Source organism: Hippoglossus stenolepis, chromosome 17 (assembly GCF_022539355.2).
Source record: "Hippoglossus stenolepis isolate QCI-W04-F060 chromosome 17, HSTE1.2, whole genome shotgun sequence".
NCBI classification, from domain to species: Eukaryota; Metazoa; Chordata; class Actinopteri; order Pleuronectiformes; family Pleuronectidae; genus Hippoglossus; species Hippoglossus stenolepis.
Window position 1 is genome coordinate 13083527 of NC_061499.1, and position 24386 is coordinate 13107912.

The 24386-nt window shown below is 43.9% G+C and overlaps 2 protein-coding genes across 5 annotated transcripts; one reads left to right on the top strand and one right to left on the bottom strand.

Annotated features, from left to right (window-relative positions):
- Nucleotides 1-898: 898 nt before the first annotated feature.
- gpnmb (glycoprotein (transmembrane) nmb) lies at nucleotides 899-8349 on the bottom strand. Of its 4 annotated transcripts, none has more exons than XM_035181971.2 (12): nucleotides 8044-8349; nucleotides 6645-6800; nucleotides 6393-6554; nucleotides 5711-5884; nucleotides 5457-5618; nucleotides 5009-5332; nucleotides 4191-4250; nucleotides 3857-4066; nucleotides 3015-3120; nucleotides 2031-2251; nucleotides 1807-1897; nucleotides 899-1589 (listed from the first exon to the last, which is right to left on the bottom strand). In XM_035181971.2, exons 1-12 carry the CDS (start codon nucleotides 8111-8113, stop codon nucleotides 1436-1438), a joined length of 1890 nt encoding a protein of 629 aa, XP_035037862.2. In that variant the 5' UTR covers nucleotides 8114-8349; the 3' UTR covers nucleotides 899-1435. The 4 variants fall into 4 exon arrangements, with proteins under 4 accessions (XP_035037862.2, XP_035037864.2, XP_035037861.2 ...); XM_035181973.2 differs by having other exon boundaries at nucleotides 6414-6554; nucleotides 8044-8348; XM_035181970.2 differs by having other exon boundaries at nucleotides 6636-6800; nucleotides 8044-8348.
- Nucleotides 8350-11747: 3398 nt separating this feature from the next.
- LOC118125300 (polypeptide N-acetylgalactosaminyltransferase 15) lies at nucleotides 11748-17048 on the top strand. Its single transcript, XM_035183760.2, has 10 exons — nucleotides 11748-12835; nucleotides 12936-13102; nucleotides 13444-13648; nucleotides 14649-14816; nucleotides 15023-15140; nucleotides 15585-15779; nucleotides 15890-16021; nucleotides 16115-16216; nucleotides 16302-16445; nucleotides 16538-17048. Exons 1-10 carry the CDS (start codon nucleotides 12306-12308, stop codon nucleotides 16727-16729), a joined length of 1953 nt encoding a protein of 650 aa, XP_035039651.2. The 5' UTR covers nucleotides 11748-12305; the 3' UTR covers nucleotides 16730-17048.
- The last annotated feature ends 7338 nt before the right edge of the window (nucleotides 17049-24386 follow it).

The window sequence follows — 24386 nt, forward strand, 5'->3', positions numbered from 1 at the left end:
TTCTTTATGGCACAAACCAGGAAGATGCTGTATTTATGTTAACATTGACAACCATAAATCACTGCCAGGTTGAGGTAGACTTGTGTCAGGATGAGTTTTACCTGATGAAGATTTTGTTTTGGTTAAGTTTTATTTTCCTTTGCAGGCAAATGAGTCATTGGAAATAAAATAAAAACATGTTTAATTTAATGAATTGCAGCAGGAGGAAGGACAAGTGGCAGCAACCCTTGAGTGGGTGTAGATTTAAAAGGAAGCTGCTGATTTTGAGAAATGGTGGTTCTTGTTAAACCTGAAAAGTACCTTAAGAATTACGTTTGTGGATTGGTAGCAAATTCAGTAGTTGGAACATGTGTCCAGTTATCCGTACCCCATACTAATTATATATAATATACAAATGATCATTTTTATAATATGGCTTCTTTGCTGTTACACTTACAAGAACCTGTATATTCTATACAATAGATTCAAACTTTGTAGGCACAATCTTTATTGCCTTTGCACCATAAACCTCATAAATGAAGAAACTGCTCAATGTTTTTCAAGAATTAAATGGTCGAGAAGCTCTTCCAGTTTCTTTGTACATTGCAATATGGGAGATTTGTGCAAATCAGCAACATTGCAAAAAAGTCTTTTTTTGGGTGTATTTTCTAGGCTGAACTCACTGTCACAAGAATGAAAAGGATGGTATATTTTAATATGTTCTGCTGTAGAAGGTGTAAAATATTCAGATCTAACCGGTGGCTGCAGGGAGGTTATGTGGATATACTGGATCTAGATTTGTCCATTTTCCCTGAAAATAAATTTTAAACAGTTTTTCACCATATTTGTAGTTGTACTGAATTAAAATTCTAAAATAATTAACAGTGATACAGAGACAAAACTGAGTGTTGACAAGGTGAGCGGTTAGTTCACAATATTTATTATAATCGAGTCAAGTTTTCACAGAATATTTTGGTTCAGCTTTTGAATCTTAAAATTTGATTTCGGTTCAGTTGACAGAGCTCAGAGGTTTTGGAACAACCATCTCAAGGACTGAACACTTAACTCGAGGCTGTTATTACAACACATGGTGCAGTTTTGTAAAGCAATGCTCGGCAAAACATTTGCACAAATCTATTACATTTGATGAAAAGGCTTGAACACAGTTCATCTCCAGGCAACTACTTCATCTGACACTGAGCTCAGCAGGCGCAGTGGCTCAGTCAGACATTCGACGACCTCGTCAGATTATCATCCACCAATCTGCAGCATTAGCCATAATGCAAAACAAGACATTAGAGTAGTAGTATTTACTAATATTTCTAAACAAGACACAAATCTTTTCCTGCCATCTTTTTAATTATTCAAACTTTGCTTAGATTTGCATACGACAACATTTTTCTCCAGTATTTTTGCCAGTCCTGACAAAAAGGTTGCTGGTGCCGCTCCAGGAGGCCTACAGAGGGCGTCTCTCTGTCAGCAGGTGACGGCTCTCCTCACTGGGGGGGAACAATGTCTCCCTCAGGCGAACCATGTGACCTCCGACCCCAGCATGGCCGCTGGCGTCTTCCACCAGTGACCTACGAATGGGTCGGTACACCTTGTGACGCCTGGTAGGGAGGGAGGAGTGAGAAAAAATAATGGAGTCAGGATCAGAGGATGGAGGAGAAGGGAATATTTGGTGGAGAAAATGAACGTGTGATGAAGCAGGTGAATAGGAAGGAGGAGGGCCAGACGTCAGGAGTCAGGACTACTCAGTTGTGTGTATAATCAGGAACATGTTCGTGCATTGATGCTTCAGAATGGACTGTATGACTATATACTCACTTGTAGACTATATATGCAATGAGAGCAAAGACAGCCACCAGCACAGCGCTCGATGAGAGCACCACCTCTGCAGTGCGATTAGTCTTGGACGCTACAGAGAGAACCACAGGCAGACATTGTTCAGAACTGGTTTAGATGACCACATTTTAAAAAAAAGTAAATGAACATGCATGTGATGTAATAACATGTACTGCCACATGCACTGCTGTGTATGAGGAACTAACCAGGTGGATCCTGGGACTTGTTGATGGTGACGATGGTGCTAGCGAGGGCCAGGCTGCTGGAGTCCTCCAAGGTGATGTTGACACAGTAGGTGCCGGGTTCCGGGAACGTTCGCCTCAGGTGCACCTCGCACTCCGACGATGGCGGCAAGTCGTCGCACATGATGCTACGCACCCGAGTGCAGGTGGGGTCTGACATGATGGTGCAGGCCGAGGTGGGGATGCTGAGGATGAAAGAGTGTAAAGATGAAGAGTTACAGGAACTCATCCAAAACTGCGACTTTATCGAAAACATGTTGTAAGAAACCTTTTTATGATCAATTGCATTCAATAACCTTATAACAAATGTAGAAATTGGAAATTTATTTATTTTAAGATCTTCAGAATTGGACTGCTGCTCTGCAAATGACAGTGATGGAAAACATTTTGTGCTGAAGCAAAAAGGCAGTAAACTCGTACTATTAGAGTACTTTGAATTGTGTTATGACTTCACTAGATTACCTAATAAATCTCTAGTTTCCTAGTTTCTTCTTCTTTCGGCTGCTCCCTTTAGAGGTCAAAGCGGATCACCATCTGCATATTGTTACACACCTCAGTGGGCGGGTTCAATGAGCTGGAGAATTGAACCGCCGACCAAGTGATCAGGGGACAATCTGGCCCGACAAGTGTCAAAGTTGTAAAGCTTTGATGGAACCTTTCTTAGTATCTCCATAATCCCGAGAACTTTATAAAAGCATAATGTCACCATCTGTAGCTCTGTGTTATATGGATTCATTTTTTTTTTTACAGTAAAACGTGTTTTACTGTAAAAGCAGGGGCACAGCAGGGACATTTTCAGATGTCCCTGTCACAGCAGGGACATCTGAAAATGTTTCAAGATACAATTTCAGGTTTCACGAAGCAACGGGAAGGAAAAGAAAAACAACATAAAATCACCCTGTTTAACATTCAAATGAAATAAATAATACAAAATAATTATACACTCACATGCCCAGACATTTCACCAGGAAGCTGATGTCAGTTTTGGTCACTCTGGCAGCCACCACGTCCACGATGGTATTACTCATTTGGCTGTTCAGTGCGTGTTTGGGCTCTGCGGAGAAGAGATTCATGCATTTTCATTTTAGATGTGTAATCATCTGCTCATGGTGATGGTGTGTATGTGTGTGTGTGTTTATTTATAGCAATTTTGATCTGAAAATCTAATCCTTGCACATATTTCTTATTCGCAAAAATCATTATAGAATTAACTTGAAAACACATACGCCCAAAAACCTGTTTAAAGGCCACACCCAACCTTTCTGTGGCCCCGAGCAGAATAGGATGTGGGCCCCCCCACCACCACCAACTCAGAAGTTATTAAACCAGTATTATTACTTAACAACCCTGTAAACATAATATTGCGTGTTTGTATGATTAACTTTGACGTTTCACACAGAAAGCGGTTTCTCCTGTGGGGCATTTCAAGCACTCTTGGCAGCCCCCTAGTGGCCAAAGTCTGCCTAAGCAGGTGCATAGTTCACTATCAATAATTAATATTACTAATAAAGATAATTGGGTTGTGATGTTTAAATGGGAAATGTTAAGGCTTTACAGTCATTGGGAAGGTAGCTAGATTTGCAAGTATTTATTTATTATATTATTTAAGTAATAGACGCGTTCAAATTTTGAGTTGATGATGGCACAAAGTTGCAAATGCAGTAATTCACCTCCATGATGAAAGACTGGTTGCATTTTGATGGATCACCTGTATGTCTGTACAAAACGTCATTATAATTTGTCCAACAGTTGAGATACAGTTACATGGATCCATGTAGCCTCCCACTTACCAACGACGGTGATGTTACCAATGAAGACTCCGTAGGCGTAGCGGTAACACTGGTTGCCGTTGAGGCGGCGGGTGCTGCGCCAGGCCAGGGTGGTGGGGTTGAACTCCAGGGTGGTGCTGGCAGCAGTCGGGGGGAGGGGCTCCGTGGAGGACAACCCTGTTGAGGTGGGGGCAGCGGAGGAGGGCAAGGGTCGGCTGGTGCTGCGTGGTGCTGAAACAGGAAACAAGTGGCAAGATATGGACTCACTGGGAGCATGTATTTATCAAGATATTCTATTATTCATTAAAAGCTTAATGAGCTTGTGATCAGATGCATGTTAGCTGTGAAAACTCACCCTGTGTGGTCTCCATCTTGACAGTAGCGGCATGAGTACTGCCTGGAGTTGTGGGAGCCTCTGGAGAAGGACAGACAGGAACATATAGTAAATATGACCATCACAGACAATGCATTTTTTATTTTTGTTTTATATGTATGTTGCCAATTATTAATACTTTTGTTGTTTAGGCAGCAGAAGAGAGATTATGTGAAATGATGAGGGAGCCGTCCTGGCAGAGATCCTATAGGCTGGAGACCGACCACTGGAATCCAAATTCATGGTTGGTGCCTTAAACCCACTAGAAAACCCACTGGTTCTCGTTTTCTCACTTCTCTCCAGCTTTATCTACTTTTGGTTTTATTTAAAGTTTTGAGATATCTTGTCTCTCTGCGTCCATCTAGACGTCATTCTAAAGAGTTTTCACTGGACCTACTTTTCTACTTTCTTTTTGCAGATTAAACAAGAGATATGACATATTGCTTTAGGAACTTTAGAACAGGTAGGTGTTTTTCTTTTTCTTCCTGTAGGACACTTCCAGACAACTGTGTCCCCTCTGCCTCCAGTCCTAATGCTAAGCTACGCTAACTGCCTCCTAGCTGCTATAGCGTTGTTTTTATATTAATAAATACTAGAAAAAAGATAATCACAATTATACTACACATGAAGGGTCGCCAAGTGCTTACTCATTTTGGGAAATGTTAGGTTTGGGTAATATAAGATCTCCACCTTATATGTAAAGTGAGAAGATGTCGTGATTTGGTGCGATACAAATAAAACTGAATTGAAATTGAATTGTCAAAATGCTTTTTATCTCCTTTAATGTCCCTGTCCAGCACCTGTAGGACGTGTGGACACGGGTCTCCCCGGGGTCGAGGTGGCAGCAGCCGGCGGACACTCCGCAGGGAACGCCGCCTCCACCACCAGCTTCACGCTCATGTTCCCCAGCATGCTGTAGCTGTGCGCGGTCATTTCACGGTGTGTCACCAGCTGATTGCCATCCCTGAAGTCCCAGATGTAGTCGATGACCTCAGCGGTTTTGAGGTAGCCGCTGGGGTCATGAAGCTGGACCTTGAAGAGCACGTCTTCTCCGCGGAAGAAAACGTTCTTGGACTCGTTGACCGCAGCCTTCTGGGAGATCTCGACCGCCACAGGGATCTTGTCTGAAGAGAATGATAAATAATTGATTCTCCAGGTCTCTCTCTGTGGGTTTTGCATTTGTCTCTCTGACTCAAACAACTATACAGATAAAGAGGTATGACATGAGGCCGTAAATTCTGTCTCCACCTGTGACGTAGAAGACGGTGTTGTCAGTGGTGAGGGGACTGTACTTCCTGCGCTCACGTTTCCTGTACACCATGACCTCCATGACCTCTGCCCCCAGTGGGATGTCGGTGGTGTTGATGGTCACGCTGGAGGATGAGCCATCGCACGTCTCATAGTATTGGCCTGGGGACAAACGGCACCGAATAAACAAAAAAACAATTCCTCATTTAGTGCTGCATGTGCATGTTTGCATATCGTAAACATCTATGTCTCACCCATTGTGTGCCAAACGTAGACGTAGCCCTTGTGTCTCCAGTCGTTGCTCTGAGGGAAGGGCTTCCCGTCGGGGAACACGTTGCATTTCGTCTTGTCGGTACACTTTCCAAAGCCGTAGTCATCCATCCAGGACGTCCAGTTGTACACATAGCCAGAGCGAACTTGTCCATTAGCTGCACCCAGGACCAGAGAGTGAAGTCAAACATTGTGTAAATTTAAGAACAACAAAAAAAAAATCAGCACCAATGATATCTTATATGTAGAAATAGGTCTAAGGAGAAGATGTAAAGTGTAAGTTAATGGGCTCTCAGCTTTAACAACCATTGTAGCCTCTTTTAGCTCATTTATCTGGATTTACAAGCTGCAACTGTACCACTGTGCACATGACTCCAAATCAAGGCTAATGTTGCTATTGTGTGCTGGATGTTTAAAACAGCTACTGTTTGCAAACAACATGTTCACCATATCAACTTCATGAGGTAATATTTGATAATACTATGTTTATAGATATTTTCTGCGGCTTCCAAGTGGACAAGAAGTCAAATATAATAGCTTTTCTCTGCCCTGTGATAGTGTTTTTGTTTGCTGTATGGTTGTCCTCTATGTTACAGTGGGTTTTTGTGGTGGAGTGTGATATGAGTTATTCGGGAAGGGGGGGGTGGTCTGGCCTGGCTCCAGCACCTGAGGCCTCCAGCTCCGTACCGTCCCCGCAGTGATCATCCCACACAAGGTCCCCGTTGGCGTCTTCCTTCTGGCACGGAGGATACTCCAGCTTGGCAGTGAAGGAGACGCTAGAGCCGTTTAGAGCTGGACTGTCGCTGGTCAGACGAACCTTGGGTTTGGCTGCAGAGAGGCGGATGTTCCAGGTTTAACAACTTAAAAAAATTATATATATTAACATGTCTGAGAGGAAGAATATATTACCTTTCTCACCTCCTCCGTGCATGAGCCCCTTTGGCTTCGGGTTCAGTGGTGGGTAGAGGTAATCGTTCCATGGGCTGGTGTCAGGATCCCAGCCAGGGATTGGTGGAATTGGAAAAGGAAACTTTCCGGCTACATCATGCTTGTGGGGGAACATGTCGCTGAACGCTGGAGAGAGAGGGACCGAAGAACATTTTAATATCCTAATGTGCAGGAAAACTGAAGCCTCATTCAGGGTCCCATATTAGAAAAATGTCCTTAACTGTGAAAAAGTAATATCTTCCTTTTATACGTCAAGGTAATTATTTGCTTGAATTAAGTTTGTTTTGCAAAATTATCTAAAAGAGTTTTCATAACATCGTAGCCTTGATTAGATTTCTCATTTTGTAATACAATTTGTGTTGTATCCCCTGATATGCAGTTTTAAAGAAAAACTATGAAATCAATGAATCTCTCCCTCTCTTCAAATGCAATATTAAATGAAATAGAAAATTTGGAATAAACTTTAAACACCAAGGATAACTGATGATGATTTTTATACCAAATAAATAATACTGCCTGGCCTCGTACATTTATGATTTATGATGTAGTTTAATATTTATCACCTTGAAGAACTTTATCTGATCCCGTCATAAATGCAATAATCTGTATATTAACTTTTTCTCCGCAGCTCCAAACTTCTGTGTCACTTTGACTTTAACGGAAATGTGAGTGAAATATCTTTAAATACGAATGTCAGACGAAAACAACATCTATGTAATTTGATTAAAGGAAAATGGCCGCAGCTTTGGAGACAGACAATCAGCTCATGTGACAGAAACTCTTAGTCACTCTCAACTCTCGCTATGTTGGAAAACTTTTTTAGTTTTCAAGTTGATATGTTGAATTAAAAACAATATTTATTTGAATTGCCAGAGGCTTGTTTATTTTATTTTCTTTGAATCAAAGGAAAACCCAGTTGGACATCACTGTGAGAGGAATGTGTTAAGGTTAAAATATATCTTATTATCATGGATCTCAAACAGTTTCCTTCGTTTAAATCATTGTTCTGTTTTATGAGTGATAATCCATATTGACTGTGTAACCAGATTTAAGCGGTCAGCCAGTGGACACACCTTAATTAGGACCATGGGAGCCCCATGGTCCTAATTAAGTCTGTCACTGTCCCATGATGGGACTAATGATGGGACTGTGACAGCTCAGGACAGCACAGGTAAAAAAACAAAGTGTGAGGAAAATATCCAGCTTCAAAAGTCCATTTTATTCTTAAAAACTACTGCAACAATAATAGTTTTAGGCTTAAGGCTAAATATTTGACGTCTATGTGAATATGTAAATGAAAGAAAAGTCTGTATTTAATATTTTTGTATCAGGCATCTGCTGACTTCATTTAGACCAAACCAGCACTTACTTCTGCGTCCATCAGCCTGGTAAACAAAGCAGGCACCAGCCAGGAGAAAAACAAACGGCAGGACTTCCATCTCCTCTTCTCAAAAAACAAAGTGTGGTCAGTAAATCACCGAAACGCAGCCTGCATCCACCTTCCAGACAGGTCAAGTATCTGTGCGCCCGCGGAGCTGGTTGTCCCTCTGTGTCTCGTCCAGCTCTCCCAGTACAGCAGACTGTCCCCCTCCTGTCCTGATGGGCTCTAATTCAATCTGGGGCCGCTGAGCGCACAAACATGTGATGTTTCCTAACAAGACGCATCTCATCACTCATTAGTCTCCTGGACGCAGGAAACTCATGAGAGATGAGATGACACGCATGCCCCTTCCCCTTTTACCCCATTACTCCACTTTGATACAAAAAAAACCAAAACAATGAACAAGGATTTTAATCCGAAATATATTTATATCATATCATCCAATGATCCACATTTATTTAAGACAGCACGGTCTGTGGTCACCTTCTGTTTTAACCTGATTTCTTATATTTCTAAATACAAAACACGTGTTTCATGTCCTCTGTAAACTGTTTTCCTCAATACGCGTATTTAGTTTATGAATCTGAAACCTAAAAGGATACTTTTTAATCAAATATCCAAATAAATGGAGTTTTGTTGGATTTTAAATAATAAAATGAGACTCTAGCCCTTGGAGATCTCTTGTTGAACAGAATAAATAAAAAGGATGAAAATGAGTGAATTCATATGAGGCTAAATTTGATGCTGTTAAATAATTGTATTATAGAGGAAATTATTTGATTGTGATTTAGTCCATGTTTTCGTTGAATCCGTGCTTTGTCATTTTGAACGTCCACATGTGTGACAGCTGACCACATCGTCCAGCTGTGTCACGGTGAGACCAGCAGCACCAGTGGATGTGCGCACTGGGCAGGTTGCGCCATGTTGGCACTGCGGCACCCGCAAAAGCGGAAAGGGAAGTAGGCGCATGATGCCCATGAAAAAACAACTGTGTTCGTTTTCAACACAATCAAACATGTGACTCACGTCGTTATTGCAGCGGCTCGTCTCCTGTCACAAGGACAGTGTGGAAACGGACACAAAGGCTCAAGACATTTACATTTATGTGGGAAAAGTCAAGTTTTTATTAAAAACAGGACATGATAAAAATGATCACATCCCCTATAGCTTCAAAAACAAATGAGCATATATTTAAAGATGGAAAAAAATTACATTACAATAAATATCCACAACATTCTGCTTTCTTTTTATCCCCATAAATTGAATTCAAATAAAGACCCGTCTCTTATAAAAGTGGCTGAAGGAAGAAAGATGTGCGAACGTGAAAAAGAACAACAGCTTCATATCTGGAGAGGAATAAATTCAAATCCTCTGACTGCCACAGCCCAGATGACTGGAATTCATCCACATTATAAATAGCTTCTAAAATCCAAGTGGTGGCCATGATTATACGAGCGCAGCACGTGCTTCAATAACACGATTACAGATGATAACATACTGTTCTATGATATATGTGATATATACTATAGGTACAGATAGTAATATCATACTTTGTAATGATTAGATAAGAACCTGAAGGTCTGATGGGCTAAATTTGTCAGTGATATTTAAGTGCAACTTACTAAATTGTCACGTTATAACCTTATGACGTCAGAGCAAGAAAAAACCATGGATGTGGGAAAACAAAACTTGTTGAGCTTGGCTGCTCTTCTCATCCCGTCGCCATGACAACAGAGAAAACTGCATCCGTAGATGATGAAGGTCGCGAAATGTGCCCGAGAGCTCCGGAGTAAAGAAAGTAGAGGATGTTTTTTTTTAACAGTAACTAAACTTGAGATGATACAGAGAAACACTCCTTTATTCACGTCAGTGCCAGTCATCGCCCAGTAGAGGGCAGCACCTCTCCGCAGCGGCATGCTGAAAGAGAAGATTTGATACTTTGTTATTGATCATTCCTTTTGAAATATTAAATAATAATATCTCTATCCTAAAATCCTTCTGAACATATATGCTGCATTCACCAGCGCTGCAGCTAAAGATGAGCCTCATATCAATTCATCTGATCACTTTATCTATATTGTCTTATTGATTGATCAATCTTTAATATATCAGAAAATAAGGCAGAATGTCCATCAGAGTTTTTAAGAGGCAAAGAAGACTTGCCACATGAACAACTGTGCAAAACCAAGTTTATCATCAATATTTACACAGAGGAAAGTACTTTCTTTGCATTCTTGCTTTAAAGTTTATTGATTCATTGTTAAAATTGTTGCAGATTAATTCTGTCAATCGAGTTATGTTTGCTTTTATAATCTCTCTCTCTCTCTCTCTCTCTCTCTCTCTCTCTCTCTCTCTCTCTCTCTCTCTCTCTCTCTTGTGTGTGTGTGTGTGTGTGTGTGTTGGAGGAGGATGCGTACGAGTACTTGTCGTGCCTTCTCATTACGCTCTGGCTTCCAGTTGGATGGTGGAATGCAGGACTGGACCCTGGACCTCGCAGTGTGTGTGTGTGAGTGTGTTCTCTTGGTGTTAATGTGCGTGTCTGAAAATGTGCTGGCAGCGGACACTTGACTCCAGTGTGTGTGTGTGTGTGTGTGTGTGTGTGTGTGAGTGTGTGTGTTTTGGCTGCAGGATGGAAACATATGGGAGTGTTCACTGTGCGCAGCCCTGGAAATACGTGAAAACTGCTCCTCTTCAACACGGAGAGCTTATAAACACATTCCCACCAGAACGCAGGAGTCAGGAGCAGGTCATCTCTCACTCTTTCTCCCCGTCTCTCTCATCTTTCATGTCTCTCCTTCATTCCCACCCTCTTTACAACACCTTCATCTTGCTCTCTCAGCCCCCCTCCCCTGCTCTTTCAACTCGTCCCTCTGTCTCCCCAGGTGCCCCCTCCTCTGTATAGTGTAATCATAATCCTGAGGAGCCACCCTGCCCTGTCATCCCGAGCAGGGGGGAGGTGGGTGTCTTTGTGTGTGATGGGAGGAAGGCAGGGAGATACAAATACCACCCACTGCAGACAAGTCACCACCACCCAGGAATAAGTTGAGTCTGGCTGCAGCCCCTCAGAGTTTCCTGTCGGGGGGTCTTTATTTAGAGATGGGATGAAAAAACAGTAGGGAGGCTGCAGTCTGACCTCACGTTGGCCACCAAGCATAAAGAAAATATCACCCTGGATCAAGTATTAGGAAAATATTAGACACTGAAACCCTGACGTGACTGTTGGGTGTTTCCCCCTTGAACTCCTTGTTTACAATGTCACATTTGCAGTGGGATTATTCCACATCACGACAAGAACACCACTGTGATGTTTTCCACTTCTCAAAAGACAAAAAAAAAACTCAGGCTGGGACGCACGGGGCGCTTTGTCCGTACTCGGTTGAAAAACAGGAGCCCCGGCTGCCAAGATCTGCTCCGGAGAACCAGCGGAGATCGAGGCTGAGACCCGCCCCGCTTCCAGGCACCGACAGACGGTCATGGGACCGCGGGGCCCGTCGCCAGCTGGCCGGAGAGAGCGCGTCTTTGATGTGTGACGCATGGAGAGACGCCTGCTCCACGCACACACACACCCTCTCTTCCTCACACGCACGCATAAGGAAATATATTAAAAAAACACACTGTCTCATTCCGCAGCAATGTGCTCTTATTTATAACCCACTGGTCGAAAACACTGAGGGTTCGAAACAGACCTGCGCCATGTGGCCCTTAAAAACACTTGGAATAACTTTGGGGATTTTTGGGATTCCGTGCATGTCATCGTAAAACTAACCACTGACTTCCAACATGAGCGACATTCAAATCCATAAAGAGATTTGTTATTGCAGAAATGCAACTTTAAACCCGTGCTTGTTTTGTGCGTTCCTGGGGATTTGTGGGGTTTAATCTTTTAGGAGCTGGTACAGGATGCGTGTGAGGTTTGGCTCCTCGAACTGCAGGTGTAGAGCAGGTGGATGTATCAGGTGCATTTGGCAGCTGTTATCTGAGATCTCATCTCTGCGCAGGCTTTAGGACCCGCGGGACGAGCTGGATGAAAGGTTAAAGTCTGCGCACCTCCACCACAGAAGTGAAGGGTTTGTCCTGAACTTGCCTTGGCTCGTCACCCTGGCGCTCCATGGATGCAGCTCCACTCCTCACAGAGCCGGTGAATATGGGCGACTTTTTTCTTTTTCTTCACTTTGGTGAAATGCAATCCACTTCAAAGTTGAAGCAATGCTCGGCAGCTCTGCGGGGCTGAGTTCTGTGCGCTCCCCAGCATGAGGCTGTGCAGAGCTACTGCCCGGAGGAGGATGCTCTGCCTCTGGCTGCTGCTCCTCGGTTTCGCCCTGGTCACCCTGACGCTGTCGGACCTGTTGAACCGCGACAAAAGCCCCAGCCATCCGAATCCCGGACCTCCTCGTCGCCCCCTGCAGCGGTCCCCGAGTCCACCGGACCTGGAAGTCATCGTGGACTCCCGGGACCCTGCCCTGGAGCTCGGCGTCGACCTCTCCCCGCTAAAATCTTTCCAAGAAGACCAGCTTTTATTCGTGCCAATGCCATCCACGCAAGGCACCGGGAGCGCGCCGCAGAAGAAGGGCAGCTACAAGGTGCTGCTGCCCGGAGCGTATAAGGACAACATCGCTCCTGCGCCTCCGACGCACGGTGAACTGGGCCAAGCGGTGCGGCTGCACCTGGAGGGTATGGATAGGGAGACGGAGGTGGACGCCGTGATGAAGTACGGATTCAACGAGGTGGCCAGCGAGAGGATTTCACTGCATCGCGGGCTGCCCGAGTCGCGCCATCCTGGGTGAAAACCGCAGAATAAACCACACATTCTTCTCTGCAAATCCATGTTGGTGTCAGAGAGGGAAGTTATAGCCTTGACGGTGCGTCTCTGTCCTCAACAGGTGTCTGGGGGAACAGTACAGTGAGTCTCTGCCGTCCGCGAGTGTTGTTATATGTTTCCACGACGAAGCCTGGTCCACGCTCCTGCGCACCGTGCACAGCGTCCTCAACACTGCGCCCAAACAGCACCTGCACGAGGTTCTGCTGGTGGACGACCTGAGCCAGCAAGGTATACCCAACACATCCATCCATCCATCCATCCATCCATCCATCCATCCATCCATCCATCCATCCATCCATCCATCCATCATTCCATCTATCCATCCATCCAGCTATCATCCATCCATCCATCCATTCATCCAACCATCCCCCATCTATCATCCATCCATCCATCCATTTCTCCACCCATGTACATTTGAATCAGATTTGATATGTTTGAAAGGTCCTATATAAATAAAGTTGGAATTATCCATCCATCCATCCATCCATCAATTTATCTATCATCCACCATACATCCTTGCATTCCCTCTAGCTGACCACACATTCTCGTCTTCACTGTGCACTCCTCAGGTCACCTGAAGACTGTGCTGAGTGAGTACCTGTCACATCTGGATGGGGTACGTTTGATTCGCAGCACCAGGCGCCTGGGCGTCGGTGGGTGCCGCACCCTGGGTGCTGCCAGGGCCGCAGCAGAGGTCCTGGTGTTCATGGACTCCCACTGTGAGTGCCAGAAAGGCTGGCTGGAGCCACTCCTGGAGAGAGTGGCCCAGGACAGGTAACCATAACCCTACTCACTCCAATGATATCTATAACCTAATAATAAGTGCAAGATTCTTATTATTCAATTCCAGGATTCCCCAATAATCACAAGAATATGTTAAATGCTAAAATAAGAAGTTAAGACAGGTACGATCCATCCAGCTGTTAACATTGTCTGCTTGTTTCTCCATTATTTTCTGCTGTTTGACAGTTGACACTTGAGCTTGGGCTCAGAGTTATCAGTTGTCTTTACTCAGGAGTAAACAGGGGTCTACATGTGCTGTGTGTGTGTGTGTGTGTGTGTGTGTGTGTGTGTGTGTGTGTGTGTGTGTGTGTGTGTGTGTGTGTGTGTGTGTGTGTGTGTGTGTGTGTGTGTGTGTATACAGCTCCCAGCTCCCATGATTGGGCTCCAGTCTTGTGTCTCAGGCCGCCTGCAGCGTGGCTCTAATTAGACTCAGTAATTAGGCTGAACTCCTTAGTCTGGAATCTGCAAACACTCAACTCTCTCTGCCACATATCTGACCCCTCTCCTGTGTCTCGCTCTCTTTCTTCCCACTCTTTAATCTGTTCTTTTCATTTCCTCTGAGCGTCACATCATACACATATACGGCCTGTTAGTGGAAATATTATAGCAGATATAAATGTGCCATATGTGAACCAGAGCAGAGCCCAACAGAGGACAGTGCACATATTTGAACTTCGATTCTGATCTGAGGCGCACACACACACACACACACACACACACACACACACACACACACACACACACACACACACACACATTGATCAGATTACGAAACATTTCTTGGTGACTGCAGTCTGACTGAATGATAAGTGAGGATGAGGAATGGTGAAGGAATGTAAATGTTCTTATTCTTCCAAATGTCTGACTTTCAGCAGCACATTTACTCTTCACACCATCAACCTACTTCTAAAGTTACTTTACTTTATAAAAAATGACTTATTTGAAGATATATATAAAAAATGACTGTTATAAATGTGTTGTCTCTCTGCAGGTCCAGAGTGGTGTCCCCCATCATGGATGTGATAGACTGGCAGACCCTTCAGTACAACGCCACCCGGTGGCCGGTTAGGGGGGTGTTTGACTGGAAACTTGACTTCTTCTGGCAATCAAACCTTCCGCTGCAAGACAAGGACCCAGACTCCGCTGTGCAACCTTTACGGTGTGTTTAACAAAGACAACATAATCATGGCTGGGGCTTGAGAAAACCCCCAAGGACAAGCAGCAATTAGATCTACTTAAGCCTGATTATGTTTATAGGTAGAGAATTGACCCTAAGCTTATAAGAAAATGTCGAAAGGGTGTATGTATGTGATGGCTCTTAGTGGCCAGATGCGGTGAAGTTTACCTTTTTGTTGACTGTGACAGGACTCCAGCGTTGGGAGGAGGCGTTGTGGCTATCGACAGACATTTCTTCCAAAAGATAGGAGCCTACGACCCGGGGATGCTGCTGTGGGGAGCGGAGCAAATTGAGCTGTCAATCAGGGTAAAGTAAAAATGGATTAATGATCAGTTCAGAAGCTGAACTCCAGTTCCCACGCTCGCACAGGGCAGAGAGATGAAGTCACATACTTTATTTCAGGGACTCTCACACCCTGAGTGATTCGGTTGCCTTCTGTCAGGGAACTCAGGAATGTTGTGCTGGGACATGATGCCTTTTGCAAACGGAAATCTCAGGTTGAAGGTCTGGGAATGTCTTGGCCGGTCGGCGAAAGCACAAGCGTGAGAGCAAAATGTTACGAAACCACTTACTTGACAAAGGAAACATGCAAAGTGCAGATACTTGTCGAGAAAGTATAACCTGCACTTTTCAGTCTAAAAATCATGAAACATTTTCTACAAATACTTATTATGTATTTAAGGTAATAAAGGTTTTATTCTAATGAAAACTGCAGGGCTAAAAGGCTGTTTTCTTTATTGTTCCTGTTAGGTGTGGTCATGCGGTGGCTCCATGGAGGTGGTCCCCTGCTCACGTGTGGCCCACCTCATGCACCACCACCTGCCGTACCGCTTCCCAGACCAGGAGCTGCTCCAGAGGAACAAGATCCGCATCGCAGACACATGGATGGACACGTACAGGAAGATTTTCTACAGGAGGGACACGCTGGCTCATTTCATCAGGCAGGTGTGTGTGTGTGTTTGGTGTGTGGGGTGGGGGGATTTTCTCATAGAGATTGGGTTCATGGGTGTGTGTGCTGAAAAGCTCACCACACACAATGTCTCTCTTTGGCACAGTCTGAGAGCCCCAACATCACCGAGCGTCTGCGGCTGAAGAGGACTCTCGGCTGCAGGAACTTCCACTGGTACCTGACGACAGTTTATCCACAGCTGTACGTCCCACAGGACAGGCCTGCACTGTCAGGCGAGGTAACACACACACACACACACACACACACACACACACACACTCCTCAGTGGTGGCGTGACCGATTGATGTGTCTTATTTGTGCGTGTCCAAAGCTGTATAACGTCGGCACTGGCAGCTGTGCAGACTACCCTCGAGGGCAGGGGGCACAAGGTGGGCCCATGAAAACGGCACCGTGCAGTGGGACGGGCAGCCAGGTAACCATGACTACAGATTTATTTAGTGGTGAAAGTGCGAAAGAGACAGATGTGACACAGATGATGATATCTCTTGCCACCGCAGCACTGTGACCTAAACTCTGAGGGTGAAGTGCGGTGGGGTCCGATGGGGGCTCTGTGCCTGGACTCAGACGGGGAGAGGGTGGTTCTCTCTCCCTGCCCCACCCACAGGCCGACCACCAGCAGACTCCAGTGGAAGTTCATGAAGGCAAGGCAGTATTTTGTCGTGCACTTTATCTGATAACGTTGACACTGCCATGCAGGTCGTTTGACTGACGCAGTGTTTGTTTCCTGCTTCAGCTCAACGGCCAACTCATCCACCAGCAGTCTCAGTTGTGCCTGGAGGCTGTAAAACAAGTAGAACCCCCGCAGAGCAGGCCCAGGGAGGTCAACACCCACATCATCACAGGGGGTCTCCTCCTGCGCCCCTGCACCCATCACCCCAAACAACAGTGGCACTTTGAGCAACTGGTGGCACCTAAAGGTGAATGATACAGAAAAACCTCAGAATGACTGGTGGATTGGCAAGATGTGAATCCTGGGCAGATATTATCAAATATTTACTCTGCACAGCAGCATAAAGTGGCTTCTGCCCTCAATGAGATGGTGTCGAAGAAGATACAAAATATAGTTATTGCCACTAAACGTCTATGTTCCTGTTTTAAGGATTGCAAATAGCATTTATTTTGTTAAATAATAAAAAACAAATGATCTATTAGTGATATTCATCTTCATATCTATTATTGTATTGTGTATTTAATAATGTACAATATTAAAAACATGTAGATAAAATGATCAGAAATCATGTTTTGTTTTAAATTCTTTCATTTGTAAATTCAAGTGTAAATGTTTTTTTTAAAATAAGTTTTAATATTTCGAAAGACAGAATCACATTGAAAACCACTCTATTGTAATGAATTGAGTACTGGGTCATGGCCACCGTCCCACAAATTTAAGCTCAGACAAAAGACAATCCCCCCAAAAAAACATGTCTTATCCGCCAAAGTTGTTTTAGTTAGCCTTGTCGACTTCAGTGGGTTCAGCTAGCTTCTCAGAAAAGACTAATTTCTTTAACAATGAAAAATAGTTAGACTAGTTGATATGAGAATAAAAACCTAGAATTAAAGCACGCAGTTTTGATTTCCAATGTCAGATATTTAGTTTAGTTCCAAATAAAGGGGATTTTAATGTTAATGTTGCAGCATACAGTGACATTTTAGACAAAAACATGTTTCTGACTTTGTGGAAACAGTTTGGGGGTTAATGCCATTTTGCACAAAGTGGAGGCCATGACATGCACAGACATTTTCACACCTAATCTGCTGTCACCAGCAGAGGGAGCCACCTACTTTCATAATCTACAGCCCCAGTGGATCACTTCGTTTCCCTTGTGATGCTCTCGTGAGGATTTCCATAAAGAAGTGTGTTCTTTATGTGGTTAGAGCTACTATACAGTCACACTACTATGTGGCAGTGATGCACATGTGACCCAGGGGTGTGGCTACGCTCTGTAGCAGCGTAAACTTCCAGAAAACATGTTTTTTATGTTAATCTATCTAATCCACAGCCCGTAATAAAGGTGAAAGTGTTATTTGATCTTAAGGTTATGATGGTGAACAGCAGACAGAAGAGGCCCTGAACCTGTCTTCAGTAACTCGACTGATGGCCCCCAGGCAACCAGCGCTAATAACTGCCTATACTCCGTCACACAGTAATGCTCTTCTTAACCCATGCTGCACTTAGCCCAGTCAAGTACACAGCACCTTTTCAATAAAACCCAGTCATACGTCTGCAGCTCCGAGGCATAGGTCAAAGACAACATGTTGTTGATTAGCATGTTCTTCTCCCGGTTACACAACCAACGGATACTGAGCTGCTGGTAAAGACGGGACACATCTCTCTGCTGTGGGTCTTCAGCAGAGGACAAGAGGTCACAGGGTCAAAGGCCGTTTGGGTTTCACACTTCTGTAGAATATGGTAAAATACAAAGGATTTTCAGATGCTCAGTATGTGTGATTGCTGCTGACAATAGTTTTTATACAGCGCCTACAACAAAACTGAGCACACCCCCGTGCAATATATGTCAAAACGGTGTCATCGTGCAATAGTTGTGCTATTTTAAATTTAAAGTGAAGGGTATTTGATGTTGTCTATAATTAAAAGCAAACAGGTTAGATATGAAATTAAATATGGTCTCTTCTCCTCAAGTACAACTTGAATTGAAAAAGTGAGTAAACCTGCGACCACTTCAACAACTTGTGATTTACAAATAAAGATATTTATTAGATTATTAAAGAAGCTACAAATACTGCTACTTCTCCAGTTTTGGACACAAGATCATTGGTAGATTACTGAACATAAACCGCTGCTGGATGAACCATACTGCTAATAACAGAAGCCTTGCTTTGACTATATTAAAAAATAGACTTGTTAGTGACTCGGCACAGTGTTGATTGAGTCAGTGATTGATGAGTGTGAAGGACATTGCATGAAGTCAACCTCTACTCACTCTACTGCAAGATTAAACTTTGCCAAAGAGCACGAGAAGAGACCTGATGTATATCTGCAGCACATTCTATAAAAATGAAACCAGAATGAAGTCACTGCATTTCTTTCTTTGTGAATCCCTCTGTACTAACGTCTACACCAGGAAACATTTACTTATTTGATGAAAGAATGATATTTTATGTTAATTACCATGTTTATTTTCATCTTGTCAGGTCTCCAGCCCCGTGGCAGCTTGTGGAAAGGGTTACAACTTCAGAACATATATGAGTTTTTAATAAGGTCAGACTTAAAAAAAATAAAAGGACCAAGTTTTTAAAATTTCCTCTCTACATAGGTAAGTGGTAAAAACTTTAAAATTGCCTGATGAAGCTAAAGTAGCTGGATGTGGTTAATGAAACTCTTTCAGGCTGAGGTGCACTGGGAGAAAGGTAAAGTGGGCCATCGTGGGAGCAATTAGATCCGTGTGTCAGACCAGTGCATTATTTTCAATCTGAGATATTTCACTAGAGCACCATGACAGCTCAGACTCCAGTTTCCCTTTACCATGTTGAAACTCACTGAAGCAGTGGATACTCAGATTTGCTTTTTTCCCCTTTCTCACAATGAGACTAATAACCAAACTGAACCCCATAATAGAGCTTCATGTTCAGATTTATTAGGCTTATTCCATTCAACCCAGCATTATGAGTTCACACTGTGGTAGTTATGACAGTGTGGCAGTGCTGCTGACTCAATGGGACAGCCCTGACTCATGCTTAATGGGCTTCATCACCACTTTCTCTAGGTTGAAACTTGCTGCACCTGAGTGTGAGAAAGGACCTGAGACTGTAACCTCCTGCTGTCAGCCCTGTTTAAAAACAACATCATGCTACCACATGTTATATGACTCTGGTTTATAGAGTATGAGAGGATGTCAATCACTGAGGTCCCTGTGAAGTCTCTAGTCAACAATTAGTCATGTCAAACACAATGGAAAGCCAATAGCATTTTTCAGCATGTGTGTTCAAGTAATATACTACATGTGTGATAATTGAACGACATTCAGTTCGGCACATGTGGCCGCCAAGGCCCAAAAGTCCTCCTACATTCAATCAAGCTGCACCAAGTTGCACACACTCATAGACATAAACTTCCTAAATATGACAAATTTTCTTCATCAAGATCTATGAATTATTATCTAAGAAATCAACGAAAATGTTGGAAAATCGCCCTGTCTCGCAATGTTAAAGAAAGTGATAAAGAAAGATCCTGGATCACGGATCCTCACCAAAATGTTATGTTTTTTCCCTCGACTCATACTGCGTCCTTCCACCGAGTTTCATGGTGATCTGTCAACTACTTTTTGCACAATGTTGTTCACAATCCTACAAACAAACCAACAAACAAATGGACAGGGGTGAAAACATAATAACAAAATGTAATCACACAAATACCTTATGCAGTGGGAGCCATTACATTTCTTTGAAGGCGGACATGTATTTAAGACTCACAGTTTTAGTAACTGATTCTGTAATTTATTCAAAAATAGAAGAACATGTGGGGGAATGGGAGAGCAGGCAGGCAGGAGCTTCAGAGATATAGAGGACATTTGAATCTTTAAGGAATCCATCCTTAAATATCTATTTTGTTTTAAATTTCAAGAAATGCTCTGAGATGAGATGCTGCTCCAATCTTTTTTTTACTTTTGTTAGTACCTGTCATTTTTCAAGAGCAAACCACTATATTCATGCTTATTCTTCATCCCTCCTCTTCCCCGCCATCCCCTCCTGCAGGTACACAAATAAACACACACATCTTCCCCAGAACCCCGGTGACTCAGATGGATGTGAGCTGCTGCGGTGCAGGAAGCGGCCGCCCCTTGATGAAGATCCATGGTGCTATTCCACCCAGGACAGAGGTGGCTGTACTTCTACTGTGCCTGTGCCTCAAAGAGCCTCGGGTCTTGCACAGACACGGTTGTTTCCAGTGATTTGTAATGTGCTTGTTGTGCAATTAGGTCTGTGTGGATAGGCCGCAGGAGCCGGCGCTGACACTTAGCAGAGATTAAACACGTTCAAATGTGACAAAAAAAACAAATACTTGGCTCACGGCAGCAATTAAGATAAGACACAAAAACGGCTTTTGAACGTCTCATTTAGAAAGTTCCCGGTGACACAAACACTTTGTCTCCCTTTAGATTCTGACTCACTGTCTCAGCGACTCCGTTTATTCTGTAACACATTATATGAGGTAGTTAAAAACTGCTCTTTCGGGTCAAAGAAACACATTAAGGATTGTTCTCTTGAGGAAATGTATTTCTTACACCTCCTCTTGTCTTTTTGGACTGGCTCTCGAAAGCGGATCTACGCGTATGGTTGATCTGAGGTCAACATAAATGGTTATAATGGTGAAAATGTGACTTAGCTTTAAATGTTTGCCCTAAACTGAATTAATAAAGTCACATTTTTCAAAAAGTGAATTAGACAGACGGGAATAATTTGAATCTGCCCATGACTCTTCACTAGTGCTGGACCTCTGGATGTTGCCTCTTGAACATTGAACTGTGGGACAATACTGATGATGAAGCCGTGACAACAGCCGCTGCCGGTTAAGTGTTTACACATCATGTGACCTGCACTTTAAACTTTGGCCTCTACATCAGCTAATAAAATCAGGCCAGCACTTGTTGTGGTGACCTGGTGACATCCACAAACCTTTGAAACCACTCACTGTAACAGTAAAACAAACATACTATTACATACAGCAATCTAAAGGCTGTTTTAATTAGTATTTCAGCTTTTTCTTAAATTGTTTGAACAGACTGGCCTTTATTTCCAATGGCTTACTCCGATCCATTTTAGCGACTTTGGATTTGAGTCAACAAACATGAATTATGGACAAGATTTCCTTCCATATGTATCACAGAGAGAAATCCTGAATATTTTAGTCTGGCAAACAGGTCTAAAAGTGGTATGATTCATTTGTACGGCTCCAGTGGTCGAGCGGGTCGTCCACTAACCAGAACATCAGCACCCCCATTCTGAGTGCCAAAGTGTCCTTGGGCAAGATACTGAACCCCAAATTAAAGCTTTTAATGGTCATCCAGACCTGAAAAGCTCAATGTAAAAACTAGAGTGGCACTGTGAAGTACCTCCGTCAAGGCCCAACAGTCATTTTGATCTGCACCAAATTGCACACACTCATAAATATCAGTCACCTAAACGTGCCTGATTTCATCAAGATCCATGAAAATGTAAATAAAAAACCCATCTCACAATGTTAGGGAAAGTGAAAAATTCTTCCTGGATGACCTGGATCCACAGCACAATCAAAAAATACAGAACTAACACGGACCAGAAAGATTTATGTGGCCAATATTGTGTCTAAGAGGGTCGAGCCAAAAAAGAGGATGTAAAAACACAACACCTTCATCCCAATAAAAGTTTCATTAAAATATTAGATAACCCTTTAATAAAAATGGGCCCCTATTGGCCGGGCCTCTGGGCGAGAGTAAATACAGTTAAGATGATGCTGTCTCTCTCTCTCTCTGTTCACCGCTCTGGACAAACGTTCACATGACATATGTTAATTCATAAATATATGAATCTGTCTAAAAGGTGTGGTGTATAAACCACGCAGCCTTTAAGCGAGCTGGTAACCTGGGGCTCGCATTTGAGAGTTAAGCTTTCATCTCAGTTGGCGCCAAGCGATTGCTCAGAAAACGAGTTGGGGCTCACAGACAGAGGGAAGAAACGCACGCTGAGACAGAGCCCCGCCGCCCGTCTTACCAGGTAGTTGAGCGTTTTTCAGGTTATGAGATGGTCTTTGATGAGATGCTTGAAAAGAAAAAGCTGAAGAACTTTGCAGTACATAGTGTCCAGCTGCGTGACGAGGTTTTTTTTAATGTTGTCAGGTGATCACAGACGGAGAAAGGCCTTCTTCCCTCACACCAACACAATGGGAGGCAACTCACGAGCTCTACATGGCGGCGGCCCTCCTGTGTGCTGCTCAGAAAAAATTCCACGCTGCTCTCCGACAGGTGAGCAACAAAAGAAGTAACTCATCAGCCGCCGCAGAATCCTCGCTTGATGAGTACAACCCGCACCTCTACGAGAAGAAGCCACCATTAATCTCCACTTTTGACATGCGCATTGTTCTGCTGCCTCTCCCACCACCACCACTTGTACCACAGCAGCCAGGGGAGAGGCCCACACTCATTTATCAAACACACACCATGTCCTGCAAGCTTCCCCTCTCTCCCTGCAATGCAAATACAACTGTTTGGATGTGCAACAACAAGCCCCAGAGTGGAACAGATGAATGTAAAGCCCCATGTGTGGAGAGGCTCTTCCATATTTTACATGTGCACTCTTACACATGAATGTAGGCATAGACACTAACCAACACATGTATTCAAACACAAACATAATGTGTCTCTGGTTCAGCGCACAGCTCGGCCTCTTTCCTGGGGGACCAGCCTATCAGAGCTCAGAGAGGGGCTGAATGGAGGGACCACACCACAGCAGGCCGGTTTCACCATATCTCCATTATGTCCGCAGGAGATGAAAAGAGAGGAACGGGCAGATTTTCTTTACCTGAGAGAGAAGTTCTGGGGTGAAGGACAAGTGGAGAGGCTCCTTTCACACGTCTTAAGTACTCATTTGAATGGGAGAGCGAGTGTGTTTGTGTGTGTTTGGATGAAAAGAGCGCAGAACAGGGGTTGAATAGTTGCTGTATTTGGGTCAGGGCCATCATCAGACCATGTGGATGGAGTGAATTAGGCACATGTGCAGACCCACAGCAAGAGAGTGAATATAAAACACAGAGTTAAAAGTATGTTAATCATGAAAACGAATGCTCAGGTATCAAATCGGTCCACTTCCCTGCTGCTTTTAGCATTTCTGTGGGATTCTCCCCCCTCTTTGAGTCTCTCTTCTCCTCTCCCCTGAGCCGGACTCAAAAATTTAATCGAAAAATCCTAAGTGGAAAAGAAGAAAGCACGGGTTAAAAGGAGGGAGGCAGATGGGCCTCAGTTTGCTAATGACTGATAAAGTGGGAAAGTGAATAAAAGATGAGTTTGCTAGCAGGTGGATAAAAAGATGCATAAACAGCCAGGCTGGGATTGTCTGTACAACATTAAATATGGATGCGGTCCTCAAGACCCAGGGCTAAATAACAGCATTTCCACAGATGTGCTGGAGGTGCTGCTAAGTACACAAATCATTCTCTCTCACAGACACACACACACACACACACACACACACACCGCCCACCTGCAAGTATCCTCTCAGTAAAACACACAAGAAATGGTCCGAGGGGGGAATATTTTGACAGTGTGTTCTTTAAATTCATGCACACCACTGCCTCCTGTGGAAGCATTTACACACATGCATGCATTCAAAAACATACACACCTCGACACAGCTGCACTGTCATCTACACCGTGATTAAGAGAAACTCTGCAACTGCCTCCCCTTCGTCCCTGCTGAACCCTGTGTGTCTTATTCAGACACATCCGGTATTCCCCTCATTCACACCCGTGCACGCACGCACGCACGCACGCACGCACGCACGCACGCACGCACACACGCACACACACACACACACGCACACACGCACCACACAACGCACACACACACACACACACACACACAGAGGTGAGA

Bases quoted from the DNA above. Each gene is read 5' to 3' on its own strand.
- LOC118125300 (XM_035183760.2), top strand. From the start codon at position 12,306: ATGAGGCTGTGCAGAGCTACTGCCCGGAGGAGGATGCTCTGCCTCTGG. The intron at 15,780-15,889 runs GTGTGTGTGTGT...TCTTTGGCACAG, and splicing joins TGGCTCATTTCATCAGGCAG to TCTGAGAGCCCCAACATCAC. The intron at 16,446-16,537 runs GCAAGGCAGTAT...TTCCTGCTTCAG, and splicing joins TCCAGTGGAAGTTCATGAAG to CTCAACGGCCAACTCATCCA.
- gpnmb (XM_035181970.2), bottom strand. From the start codon at position 8,113: ATGGAAGTCCTGCCGTTTGTTTTTCTCCTGGCTGGTGCCTGCTTTGTT. The intron at 5,333-5,456 runs GTGGAGACAGAA...CATTCTCTTCAG, and splicing joins CACCGTCTTCTACGTCACAG to ACAAGATCCCTGTGGCGGTC. The intron at 2,252-3,014 runs GTGAGTGTATAA...TTTCATCCTCAG, and splicing joins CTGGTGAAATGTCTGGGCAT to CATCCCCACCTCGGCCTGCA.